The sequence below is a fragment of the Pomacea canaliculata genome, linkage group LG13 (assembly GCF_003073045.1).
Source record: "Pomacea canaliculata isolate SZHN2017 linkage group LG13, ASM307304v1, whole genome shotgun sequence".
Taxonomy (NCBI): Eukaryota; Metazoa; Mollusca; class Gastropoda; order Architaenioglossa; family Ampullariidae; genus Pomacea; species Pomacea canaliculata.
Window position 1 is genome coordinate 22,364,052 of NC_037602.1, and position 13,858 is coordinate 22,377,909.

Sequence of the window (13,858 nt, forward strand, 5' to 3'; positions counted from 1 at the left end):
AATTTCGCCAGTAAAATATACTTGAAATAAAAGTAAAGGACGAAACATTACAAAACATTACGAAATAAAATGGCATTGCAAAAGCAAAATTATACAACTCACAATATGCTTTGATCTGGTTTTTGATAAAATAACCCAAGAAAATATTTACTAATCCATCGGATGTTTATTTATCAAAAACCAGCTCAAAGCATATTGTGAGTTGTATAATTTTGCTTTTGCAATGCCATTTTATTTAGTATGTCCAGTAATGTTTCGTCCTTTACTTTTATTTCAAGTAAACTACCAGGCAGTAGTGAAGTTTCGCTTCATGCGCATGCGCAGACAATACCCATACGTTTAGATACGCCCGGAGGTTTCAATTCACTACAGCGGCACCGAGGTACTTCTCGCTAGCTCAGGGGTGGGGAAAGAAGCTGAGTGTCACGAGTCCACTATTTCCAGCGGACCAGAGCGCCTTTGCGGTACTAAGGTACTTCTCGCTAAACTCAGTCTCAAGGTTCTCGGGGTGTCTCTGTCTGTCTCTCTCCGTGTGACTGTCTGGGCGCTGCTTTGTTGTTGCTGTTGTTGTTTAGTAGGAAAGTGCTTCCACCTTGCGGCGATTTCGCACTATTGGGGGGGGGTTACGCCGTGCTAGCAACTAAGGCTATATCACGGCAAGCAGCCAGCCCTGTAAACAGATGCCACGTGCAGAGAAAAGAACAGCGTGCCCGAGACGAGAAATGAACTCTGGGCAGCCAACCTTTACTGTATTGGTGACAGGCGCTAACCATTGCGCCACCGGACCGCTTACTGGGTCCTACTGGGCGCTGTTGTTGTTGTTGTTGTTGAACTTGGAAGGGAGAGTGCTTCCACCTCAAGGTGATTTCGCACTATGGGGGAGGGGGGCCAGGGATTTTCAGGGGAGGGAAGGTCTTTGGAGAGGGTAGTTGACGGTGGTAAGGAGGGGAAGGGAGTGGGAGCAGGGTTGCCGTTGGTTGTTTTTGCCGCAGGTGTTGTCTACTGGTGTTGGTGCCCTTTTGCCATCGGAGTTGCTGTGCTCGTGCTGTCCTGGAGTCCTGGCAAGTCTGCAGTGGTGGTGTACTACCCGGGTTGCCACACCCTTTCTGTTGCCCTATAACTATATCCTAGGACTTTTTTTTTTTTTCCTTTATAGATTTTTTCCCTATGTATATTTTCCTATGTATATGGTAACTTATGGAGGGTTAGGCTTTGGCGTTTTTTTTGTTTTGTTTTTTTATAACCTGTTTATATTAGTTTAGCTTGCGGGTGGCTTGCCACCGTTGTTAGTACTAACGTCAGAATGGAGTGCCATATGTCTTTTGGTGGGTTCAGACAGTTGTTGATGTTTATGGCCAGCCTATGTTTATTTAGGACCTGACTTAATAATCTCTTTCATCTTTGTTTTCATGACACTCCAAAAGCACATGTGGGGTGCTAAGCCTATCTCCACATGTGCATTTCGGAGGGTCTTTATATGTAGTTAGGTATTCTCCGCTAAGCCTCATTCTAGCTATCTTGGATTGGTGGGGCCTATTTGCGCCAAAGAAAAGTAGAGTATTACTGGGTTGTTCGTCTAGCAGTCTCCTAGTTCCTTTACCTTCACTTTTGTATTTCTCTTGCCACCTTATGTTTATAGCTGGTTTTATTGCTATTCTTCTCTCTGCAGGTGAAATAGGGACGTTTAGGGTGATTGCTAGGTGATTGTTAGTTTCTTTAACTGCCAGTTTCGCTAGTCTATCGGCTTCCTCGTTTCCTTTTATCCCAATATGGGAGGGGACCCAAAGGAACCTGACGTCTCCATTTTCTTTGCTAATCTTGTCTACGAGGGACAGTATCTCATATACAATATCTATTCTGTTTGATGATTGGTTTTTAAGAGCCTGGAGTGCTGACAGGGAGTCCGACAGTACTAGGAATTGTCGTCTTATGGTGTCTCTCAGTCCGAGTTGTATAGTCTCAAGTGCTGTCTGTATAGCAGTCATCTCGGCTGTGAAAATGGAGGTGTGGGTCGGGAGTTTGATGGAAAGGTCGGTACTGGCAGAGACGGGACAAAAACCAATAGACCTGATTATCAAGGAGAGAACAGCCAACTTCTACTACAAGACACAGTGTCTCCCTCCAGACCACCCAGTCCGACAGATCCACTCACAACCCCACAGACACAGAACAGGACGCCCCACCCCACAACCCACTATACAACAACACATCCAACAGCTAGAAAACACAAAAGGAGCAGAAACAAACATTACAGCACCCTACCCACACACCAACATGCAAACTCCACCTTGGACACTACCACAACCGCAAATAGACACTGATCTCACTAAATATAGCTAATAGGGCCACCAACACCAAATCACCTCAGAGATCAAACGCAAACTATAAGCACCACCTACAAAGACTACACACAGATATACACAGATGGCTCTCATGACCCAGAAACACAAGCAACTGGGCTGGGAGTTCACTCTCCTGACGACATACTGGGCGCTGCCTACGCCCGCTTTTTTTTATACAGGGCAGCTTGGGTACCACGTCACCCGCAGTTGCTGTCCTGTCTCGCGCTGCGCGCCGCTCTCGCGACCACGCGTGGGGTGGAAGGGGGTGTGGGGTGGAGTGACTAGGCCTAAACAGCGCCCCCGCTACACTACGATGCAGCACACTTCTGTAAAATACAGTGCATTACAGTACATTATGGTACAATACGATGAAGTACACTTCTGTAAAATACAGTGCATTACAGTCAGGGATGGGGACAGAGGCGGCGTTAGGAACCGTTAAGAACACGCGGGGCCTGGGGCCGACCATCCGCGCGGGGCCGGGGTAATGGAGTACGTGTATCAACATCCCATGCCGGAAGCACTGATTAATATACAGTTAGACAGGCTGGATCCATTTCGTGAAATAACCACGAATTTAGTGTTTTAATTGTTTGTAACCTTTCCCACCATTTGTGACAGTAGCGGCTTTTTCTTAAAGCGAAATAACATGGAGACGACAACTGAATAAACTGCTTGTTGTTATTGTCGGGTTTAAAGTTAAGACATGGCTTCAATAATTTGCTTAATTAGAACTTAGAAGTGTTTACTGAACGTCAATTTTTTGGTCACAACTTGTTTAACACAGCTAGCAATATGTCATAAACATGACCTCGGGGCTGAAGCGCGAGGCCCCATCGAGAGCGGGCCTTTTGGCCGCCTCTGGATGGGGAGTAGCTGTAGCCTAGCCACAGCTACCGTAGCCGGCTACAAATTTTGTAGCTTGTAGCTTAGCCGGCTACAAATTTTAAAAAAGTAGTTTGTAGCCGCAGCTACATTTTAGAAAGAAGCCGTCAAAAAGTAGCTTGGCTACATGTTGGCTACTTTCACGACTATTCGTCGACAGCGTGTCAGCAAGACGACGACAGCCACTGCTGTCACTGCTCGGTGTGTTGACAGCTAGACACCACGTGTCTCGCACGCTCAGTAACCGGAAGTACTGTGTCGTCCACGTGGCGGGAGCGATTTGAAAAACAAAGATGGACGTACCCATCAATTTCCAGCCTTATTTGAAATTCTTTACATTTTGTGAAGCAACAGAAAGTGGGTATAGTTTCAAATGCAAGAATGGGTGCGGCAGCTCGAAAAAGTACTCAACGAACAAGACGTCGGCGTCTAATTTGAGAACGCAGGTAAGTTCGTTGAGATTTTTATCGATCTTCATTCTTCATCTTCTTGCTTGTCTGCTTTTGGAATAGAGGAGTGTACATGTTGTAAAGATTGTGGAAAGGTAAGGGGTTGCATCAACGTGATTACCGCAGGGGCGACGACTGATCAAACTGCTGTCTTTACCGTTTCTGTACTATCTATTTAGTCTTTGTCATAAAGTGTGTGTGTGTGTGTTTTGGTTTGTTTGTATGAAAAGAGCATGGAGGACGTTTGAACAGTATGGTGGCTTGCAGGATTTTATATTTAATGCTAGTAATTTAATATGACAATTAGCTTGGTAGAAACTTGCTGTGATTGTGAATGGACTTCTAAAATTTTGTTTCATTTTCATGTGTTTATTTTAGAGGAAACATCCACTGCTTGCCAGGCAGTTGACTCAAGACTTGGAAACGTCACGAAAGCGGAAAAGGGAAGACGATGACCAACCCTCTGTCTCGAAGCTCTTCAAAGTGGAACACAAGAGTACCATCAGCTAAGCAGACGTCAATTCCGCTGTCCTTGATTACCTGTTGGAATGCAACCTTCATGCTGGAGAACGAGAAGTTTTCAAAGTTCGTGTCCAGACTCACTGGCCAGGAAACGCAGTTAATGAGCAGGAAAGCGGCGAACCAAATGTTGGAGGTAAGTTTTACTTTTTTTTTTTTCTTCCTTTTTTTGTTTGTTTTACTAGTTTTATTCCCCTTGTTGGATCACCACCTTGCCGCGGTCGGGGGGCTTGCGTGTCTCAATGACCCTAAGAGCTATGCCGACAGGAGCATCAGCTCCTAGCAGGGTCACCCAAGTCGGACAGGTCGAAGGGTAGAGACCAGACAAAGAGTGGTCCATGAGTGCTGAAGTCGGAGGTGGTGGGCCGCAAGGCGCACTCTGAAATAACCACACCACCACGCAACACAGCCTATGCCACTTGGAGAAAGTAATGACAGAAATGGTGCTCGCCCTGTGAAGATCCGCCAGGCAGGTGCAGTGCCGGGCTCCGTGCCTCAAAGGAGCCCACCCTCAGCTACTGGAGGTGCCTTCAACTCGTCTCGTGGAGCCAGGGGACGAGGAAGGAAAGCGACTGGCCAGCGTACCACCAAAGCCAAGGACAACCCCAACATCAACATCATACATTGGAATGCAGAAGGGGTTACCAACAAGAAGACAGAACTAGAACAGTTCCTGCACCAGAACAGCATTAACATCTGCTGTATACAGGAAACTCATCTACAAAAAGAAAAGCCCTTCAAGATCAGAGGGTACCAGACCTTCAGGAGTGATCGTCAGGGGAGAAAGAAAGGTGGAGTGTTGACCTTAGTCAGAAACAACATTAATACAAGCGAAATGAAAAGATACATGGATGAGGCAGAATACATAGAAGTCAAGGTCACCATCACAAACAGCGTCCTCCATGTCATCAACTACTACTGCCCCAGTGACAAGATGCTGTCCCTTGACACTATCCAGGTTCCAGGCAGCGGCTTCCTCATCGCCGGAGACTTTAACAGCCAGTCCCAGAGTTGGGGATACAACATCCTTGACAAGCGAGGAGAAGATATCGAAACTTGGCAAGACGAGAACCATCTAATCCTTGTCAACGACCCCACAGATCCACCAACCTTCTACTCGCGCCGCTGGCACACAACAACAAAACCAGACCTGGCTCTCTGCACAGACGACATCCACAAGAATTTGAGCAGAACAGTCTTAGACCAGCTGGGAGGAAGTGACCATCGCCCAGTACTCCTTACCATCACAGGAAGTACGACACCTGAACCCCCGCAGCACGCCAGATGGAATCATAAGAAGGCACAGTGGGGGCTGTTCAGAATACGAACAAATGAGCTCACGAAAGACATCAAGGTGGAAGGACTAAACATCAACAACGTCGTCAAAGATTTCAATGCCAGTATCATCAAGGCAGCCAAAGAAACTATCCCACGAGGGGTGCGAAAGGACTACACTCCGTACTGGACAGCAGAACTTCAGAGAGCCCATGATGATCTGACAAAAGCCAGAGAAGAAGCAGAAACCAACCCCAGTCAAGAAAACAACATCAAGCTGCAAGAAACAAATGCCAAACTGCTAAGAACAAAAGTAGAGTGCAAGAGAAGAAGCTGGAGAGAAAAGACAGCAGGGCTGAATATGGAGAGAGACACCACCAAGCTGTGGAGGCTGACCAAGGCACTAAATGATGAGGGTAACAAGGGACAGAAGATCACCCTTGAAGAAGATGGACAGACACTGACAGATAAGGCAGCAGCAAATGCATTTGCGCAAGCATATGCAAAGGAGAGCAAGATCACCATCCCACCGCATCTGCAAAAAGAATTCAGAAAAGAAGAGAAAGAAAGAACAACAAATGGGGATGTCCATGAGTCGATGCAGCAAGATATCACCATCCAAGAACTGAAGAATGCCATCAAACAGCTGAAGAAAAAAAATCTTCAGGTCCAGACAACATAACGAATGAGATGCTGCAACACCTTGGCAGCACAGCCCTCACTAAACTACTGGACATTTTCAACCTTAGCTGGAGAGAAGGCCAGGTACCTCAGTGCTGGAAGGAAGCCAGGATGATCCCTGTTCTGAAAAAAGGGAAGAACAAGTCGCGAATCTTGAGCTACCGCCCCATCAGCCTGATAACCTGCGTCTGTAAAATCATAGAGCGCATCATCAATCAGCGCCTGCAGTGGTACCTGGAATCTGAAAGCATCATCATCCCAGAGCAAGCAGGCTTCAGAAGATACAGAAGCACCGAAGATCAGACAACGCACCTAGCGCAGGTCATTGAGGATGCTTTCCAAGCCCAGAAGGTCACCCTAGCGGTCTTCATTGATATGCAGAAGGCTTTCGACAAGGTCTGGAAGGATGGACTCCTGGTCAAGCTCCAGCGAAGCTACATCAGCGGCAACATGTACCGGTGGACCAAGTCCTACTTGCACAACCGAAGAGCCAGGGTGCTTTGTAGACGGACACTGTGGCCGTAAGGTGCTGCTACGACACGGAGTACCACAGGGGGGGAGTACTCTCGCCGACCTTGTTCATACTCTTCATCAACGACCTGGTATTGCTTCCAAAGGGAGTCCAAGCAGCACTGTATGCAGATGACCTGGTCATATGGTGCTCAGAAGAGTATGCAACAACAGCAACCTACAGGATGCAGCTTGCACTAGACAAAGTGACAGCCTGGGCAGACAACTGGTGCGTTACCATCAACCGTGACAAAACAACAGCCACTCTTTTCTCTCTCTCCACCAAAGCGCAAGCTGGCAGACTAAAGTTGGGAGACACTCCACTGACACTTGAAGACCAGCAGACGTACCTGGGAGTCACTTTTGACAAAAGATTGACATGGAAGCAACACATCCTGAACGCAGAAGCAAAAGCCAGAAGAAAGCTGAACATCATGAGAAAGCTGGCAGGAACACACTGGGGCGCCAACGAAAAGATCCTGAAGACCGTGTACCAAGGTACTGTAAGACCACACCTTGAGTACGGATCAAGCACCTGGATGACAGCAGCCAAGTCACACCTTCAGACTTTGGACAAGGTGCAGAACCAAGCACTGAGAGTCATAACAGGCGCCATGAGATCTACGCCAATAGACAAGATGGAGCAGATAACAGGCATACCCCCATTAAACAAGAGAAGGGAATGCAAAGCGCTCGTGCAGGCCACCAAGTACAGGCACAGTGAAGACCACCTGATGAGTGCCAGACAGAAACAGCTGTCCTCGGGAAGGCTGAAAAGATCCAGCTTTGTGCGAGAGACGCAGGCACTACATAGAAAATACCAAACAAAGCTTCCTGCACAGGTCCAGTTACCGACTCTCTCCCTCGATCCTCCTCCTTGGAAAGACAGAACAGGGAACATTACCATCTGCACCACAGTTCCTCACCTCACAACAAAGGATGAGCATAGCGACGTGAGCAAGAGAGCCCTGACGCTAGCCATGCTAGAAGAAAGGTACCCCCAGGAATCATGGATAAGGGCCTACACAGACGGGTCAGCCACAGACGCTATCCAGAGGGGAGGGGCCGGCGTGTACATCCAGTTCCCAAATGGACAGTGGCAGGCAGCAGCAATACCAACTGGCCTCCACTGTACAAACTATAGAGCAGAAGTAGAAGCCCTGGTCCACGCAGCAAACATCATCAGCAGCAGAGCAGACCATGACAGCCAGGTCGTCTTCCTGACCGATGCTCTGTCGGTGCTGCAGGCAGTCAACAATAACAAACTGCCAGACCTGGAAGCCGCGCTGCTAAACATCAAGTGCCTCAGAATAGCTCTGCAGTGGATCCCATCACACTGCGGGTTAGATGGGAATGAGGAAGCTGACAGGATGGCTAAGTTGGGTGCAGAGGACGAGCAAGAAGACAATGCAGTCAACATGTCAGAGATGAAAACCATCATTAAGTCTCTGTACAGGCCACAGCAACCACTGGACAGTTACCATCAGCTGTCCAGACCGGACCAGGTCGCTATCTTCCGCCTCAGGACCGGGCACAACAGGCTGCTTCACCACTTACACAGGAAGTTGCACCTCGTGCCGTCCCCGAGATGCCCATGTGGAGAGGCAGACCAGACTGTAGAACACATCCTACAGGACTGTAGGAACCTCCGTACCCTGAGGAAAGAGATGTGGCCACAGTCGGAGACCCTGCACAACAAGCTGTACGGGCCAGTGGAGACTACAGAAGACCACCAATTTCATATCAAGAGCTGGTCTCCAAGTGTGATAAAAGAGGCGAACGACAAAAAAAAAAAAAAAACTAGTTTTATTTTAAGTAGGGTGATGTATCCACAATTGATATCTTTTGTTCTTGGTCACAGAACTCAAATTTCATGTGCCTCGACTACTTGCAGGGCGAGAAGTGCGTGGGCTTGGGACACCTCCTGCCTCAGCTCAACACCCTCAAAATCCGCATCGAGCAACAGAAGTCCAAGCTAGAAATCTGTGGTCCCCTAGCTACTGCTGTCCTGAATGGGTTGGAGACCAGATTTGCTGATGCCTATAAGGACCAAGACACCCTGCTTGCAACTGTGTCGAACCCAAGGTAAGAGAGAGTTTTCGTTATTTCAGTGTATTTTTTCTTCATTTATAAGCTACTCTCTGTCACTGTTCTTTTGAGAATGAGAAGAATGTGAAGCGCTTAGAGCTCAGATTACACAAGAATAAGCGCTATACAAATATCCGTAAATAAATTAAAAAATAAACTTTTGACGGGAGGTGGGGGAGGGGGGTGTTGATTAAAAAAACAAAACATAATATTCACTGTCACTGGTCCTTTGACACTTGCCTACAAATCAAAATAAGTACATAAAAACCAGTACATTTTATAAAATTATTTAAAAAACAACAATAAGAAAAAAAAAACTTAACGAAATTAAACAAAGCATTAATTATTGTGCATATTATTGTTTCAGGTGCAAGTTGATGTGGACTGGGGACCAAACCCTGCGTGAGAAATGCAGATCCCTCTTGACTGCAGAGGCAGCATTGATGGACACGCCAGTCCAATCCCCAACCAAGTGCTCAGCTGAACAGGCAGACTTCATCATTTATGAAGAAGTTACCGGCACCCCTGAGACAACTACCTTCCTGATGTCTGGATTGTCGCAGAATGTCAATGAACTGGACAAATAGCCCACGATCAAACAACTCTATCTGCGCACCAACACCGTCTTGCCAAGCAGTGCTGCGGTTGAGAGATAGTTCAGTCTGGCAGGACTTATCATGACAAAGCTGCGCACTAGGGGGACAGCAACTTCGAGGCCAAAGTTCTGGTCGAGTTCAATTCCATGGAGGACTGAAAGCATGTAGACTTGTTTTAACAGTATTCACAAATTATCAGCACTAAGTCAAAAGTTTGTTTTATACCTTTGCATTTTGTTGTTAATATGGAGTTTTTGGTGGTCTCAGATCAGAATAAAGGTCAATGTATATAAAAACCAGTTCTTGTGTTCAGGCCAGTTCTTAGCCCCCGCGGGGCCCGAGGCAAAGGGCATGTGCGGGGCCCTCCCGCCACGATCACACGGTTTTAGTTGGGATCTAAAGTCACATATCAATCAAAAGCGCGGGGTCCCTTGAAGCGCGGGGCCCTAGGCAGATGCCTCGTCCGCCTGCCCCTAAGCACGGCCCTGGTTGTGTTAGCAAGTAATATAGTGTTTTGTGTGTATGTTTGATGTTTGTATATGTTGCTACAGCCAGCTGGCTACAGCTAACTTTTTATAACATCACGCTTTTAAAAGTAGCCAAAAGAAGCTGGCTACATTTTGAAAAATTGTAGCTGTAGTGTAGCTGGCTACGTTTTGAAAAAAGTAGCTGTAGCGTAGCCGGCTACAAATTAAAAGTAGCTTGCCCATCCCTGATTACAGTACATTATGGTACAATACGATGAAGTACACTTCTGTAAAATACAGTACATTATGGTACAGTACAAAACAGTACACTTCTGTAAAATACAGTGCATTACAGTACATTATGGACCAGCCAAGTTAGGGGAGACAACTTATTACCAAGACCTGTTCTTGTGTATTCCCTGTTATATTGTTGGTAAATTTTAGTAATCTTAAAACGTACTAAATTGCCTTGAGTTTTCTTTCATTGGGGTGAGGCATGCTGGGGGCTCGTGTAAGGCTAGTTATAGCGTGTAGATCTGCAATTTAGTACAAGCGCATGCAATGGAGATGTCGACGTGATTTGCTGGGAGGGGTGGGTGGGTTATCGACGGTGTGTTAGACGGAGTGTCAGATATCATACCACCTACCAAATCAACGGACCCCGCCCCAGGTTTGCGACAATCTGTAATAATTAGGTTTACCTGCTAACGCTTCTTCAAGAGCATACAGTGAAAGTTCTTTTCCCCTGATATTTTTTGCACGCTGCAGGTGAATCTTCTGATGGAAAAGTACGAATGGATTGCAAATGAGCGGCAGTTCTTTGAACAGTCCAATTCGCCATATGACTTTGAAGCCAATGATCCAAAGGAGAAAAAGCGTCGCATTCAAAAAGCTTACAGAGACCAAGGAGAAACTAGCCAAGAGTGTCAACATGAGTGCCATGAATCTCCTGGGCTCTGCAAAGGAGCAAGTAAGAGCAGCCTATTGTGCAAAACAGAGTGCCTGAGGATGTATAAATATAGGAAAGAATGGTGCTGAAATAGCACATTACGCAACAAGGATGTATCGAAAGTAGATTGTATTAACTTTAAGGTACACTAAAAGTTGTATGGAAAATTGTGGGAAAATACAAAATATACAGTGTGAGTGATGAAGAATGAGAATCTTAGGTTATATAAAGAGAAAATATTTACACAAATTTAAGAATTATTGCAGAATAAGCAAAGTTGGCACAGAGATAAGGAATCCTCAGAAAATATGACTATTCAACATTTCTCTTGTCATTTGTTTTACTATATTGTACAATCGGAATTGTCATTGTCACTTGTTTATTGGACCATGTTGTACAAAAAGAAATTTGTTAGACTATTTGATGTGTCAGATCTTTAAAAGAATTAGTGTTTGTTGGACTGCATTGGTGTACAAAAGACAAGTGAAAGTTTAGAGGGTATCCATATTTTCGCTTATGCTAAATGTTAACATTGACGCTACAAAAAGTCAAACAGTATCCCAAGAGCAGTGAGTAAATATACTTTCTTCTGAAAGAAGAATATACCATAATCCACCCAAAAGAGAATAGACCGATTATATAGTCCTAAATAATCTGAATCATAATTTTGTGAGAAAATCTTCGAAGTACCAGAAAAATATTTATGAAGACTGGCAGATAGAAGATGTTGACCATTCCCCACCCTTGAATGAAAAAAAGTATGTCTGCATGCCCCCTTTAGCCAACTAGGGGGTCTGGGGACTTGGAAGGTGAAAAGAGTTCTCTTAATTTAATTTGTTAAACATTTGCTAATAAATTAGCAATATAAGTGAATGCATGATCTTAGTATAATGTTACAATGCATGCTAATTTCACTGATATGAGATATAAGAAACTTTAAAAGAAATGACCGCCTTCTCACCATCAGCACAGGTTGAGAAGTGCAGGCATACAGGGTGGGCTTCTGTACTGCAAGATAGTCTTAACTACTTGCTAAAGCCAAAAGCAAATCTGGCATATCAAATCATATTTCTGGAAATAATTTTTAAACAGGTTCCGTACAAATGATTACTGTGATGTCAGTCCTATTTTTAGTGGATTTTAATGGTTGTACATTATGTAAAATTAAATAAACATCACTTATGATAGTGAAAAACAACTTTAATGTCAGAAATAGGCTAAAAATTCTGAAAAATTGCTAGTGTTCACATGTGCACTAGTGCCACCATCATTTTTTTTTTAAAAAGAAAGGTAGAGCTGGAAAATTTCAAATCTTAAAATTAACACCCATGTGAAGAGACGTAACTATTCAAATGTGATTCGCCTGGCTAAATTATCGGATTTCATCCCTTTTTTTAATTACACAATTTTGGAGTCAAAATGATTGAATGTGACAAACAGGGTGGGTAACTTGGCCTTAATAGTTGCTGAAGTGGTCAAGTGGCTGAATATATTTATTGGTCTTGGATTCAAAGAGGTAAGGAAATGAATAAAGTAACTACTTACTAAGCTACTTGTTTAGTATAAAACAGTATTATAAACAATTACTTAGCTGAAGTTACTATATTGATTAATTCATATTCTCCTTGTTACAGTATGCTGATTTGATGAAGAAAGGTAAAATTGTTTTAAATGATAAAGCCAAGATTGCTGCTGTCATTGATGAACTGGATAAAAAGAAAAATGAGGCATTGAAAAAGGCCTGGGAACAAGTTTGAATAAGGTAGGTCACTACATTTGTGAGTCCTGATAAATTCTGTGGCACGATCAAGCAAGTCTTGCAAATAGAAAAGCTTCGTGTAGTTATGAGCTGCTTTGTGATCACCATTTACCAGTGAAAATATCTCTTCTCATTTGCTAACTGGTGACTGTCAGGGTGTGCAGTGATGTTCATTACATTCACCTCTCTGCAGGACTTGGCTCCATCTTTTCTACATTGTTGCCAGGCACACAAGGGAAGTTGTCTCCTCCTGAAGGTCAGACTGTGCTTGATGGCCTTGAAGTCAAAGTTGCTTTTGGTGATGTAAGGAAGGAATCCTTAAGTGAGTTCAGTGGTGGCCAGATGTAAGACATCTGGAGCATCTTTGTGTTCAGTCAATAAAGCATTTTCATTCCTAAAAGCAGGTTTGCTAACAAGCATGGTGTTTGCAGCAGCCACAGTTGTGTTGCTTTTATCAAGATGTAGTCAGAGTTTTGGGAGTACATAAAGTACATTGCGGGAAGAGTGAAAGGGTACTCTTTTTTTTTTGTTTCTCATGAGCTAACTGCTCACAAGTTCTCCAAAGATTTTGCCATTCTAAGACAAGGTTCATTTACTGCACTGTTTCAAGTTGTATTGACCCTTAGATCTTATGCAACTGGTGGATTTTCAAGAAGTAGTCGGTGAGCTGATCACTGTAGGCCAGCATGCTGTAATAAGAACTGTCACCAGACTTTCAAATGCACTCCATCTGCAAGTAGTCCAATTGGTGCATGTGCCCGCAAAAAAAAAGCAGAAAACAGCAAGCAGAATTTTTTTTCAGTCCAGATGGCTTACCACATTCAATCTGAGGCATTTATTTCAATAACTGTTTCACAGTGAGCAATAACTGCAATATTTTTTTCAGTTATAAGTAGGGAAAACTTTCATTTAAATAGCAAGAAAAAAACTAGAATTCTGTGCAACTGGAGAGATGGTAGCTAGGACTGTAGGTGTAGGGTTGAGGCCTCTGGAGATGAAACACTGTTAAAGGCAGCAACCTTCATAACTCATAATTTAGTGTCACATTGACTTCAGATGCAGGGTTGAGGCTTATGGAGAAGTGTAAAACATGATCTTGACATCTTTGCTCTCGCACCAAAATCTGCGGGCTAGCTATGTTGTCTGCCTTTTGAAACAATTAGTGAGCAGTGTTTGGCTACGCTAAGGAAACTTCATTTTGTTTCTTTCTGCTTGGGCATAATATGCATAACATTTCCTTTTTAATACTTCTAACCCTGAGCACTTTAGAAAATGAGCAGCATTTCTTCTTACATTTCTTTCTGTGTTGATTCTGTGATACAAATATTCTAGAAAGCT

At 44.4% G+C, this 13,858-nt stretch overlaps 2 protein-coding genes across 2 annotated transcripts in view; one reads left to right on the plus strand and one right to left on the minus strand.

Moving 5' to 3' along the window:
- Positions 1 to 5,270, minus strand: part of LOC112553602 — a 66,175-nt gene extending 60,905 nt beyond the window's left edge. The window contains exon 1 of the mRNA XM_025220944.1: positions 5,078 to 5,270. Coding sequence (XP_025076729.1) covers positions 5,078 to 5,270 — 193 coding nt within the window. The remainder of the gene's footprint in view (positions 1 to 5,077) is intronic.
- Positions 5,271 to 10,600: 5,330 nt separating this feature from the next.
- On the plus strand, positions 10,601 to 13,273 carry LOC112554601 (structural maintenance of chromosomes protein 2-like). The gene is made up of 2 exons (XM_025222473.1): positions 10,601 to 10,782; positions 12,396 to 13,273. Exons 1-2 carry the CDS (start codon positions 10,618 to 10,620, stop codon positions 12,516 to 12,518), a joined length of 288 nt encoding a protein of 95 aa, XP_025078258.1. The 5' UTR covers positions 10,601 to 10,617; the 3' UTR covers positions 12,519 to 13,273.
- Positions 13,274 to 13,858: the final 585 nt, after the last annotated feature.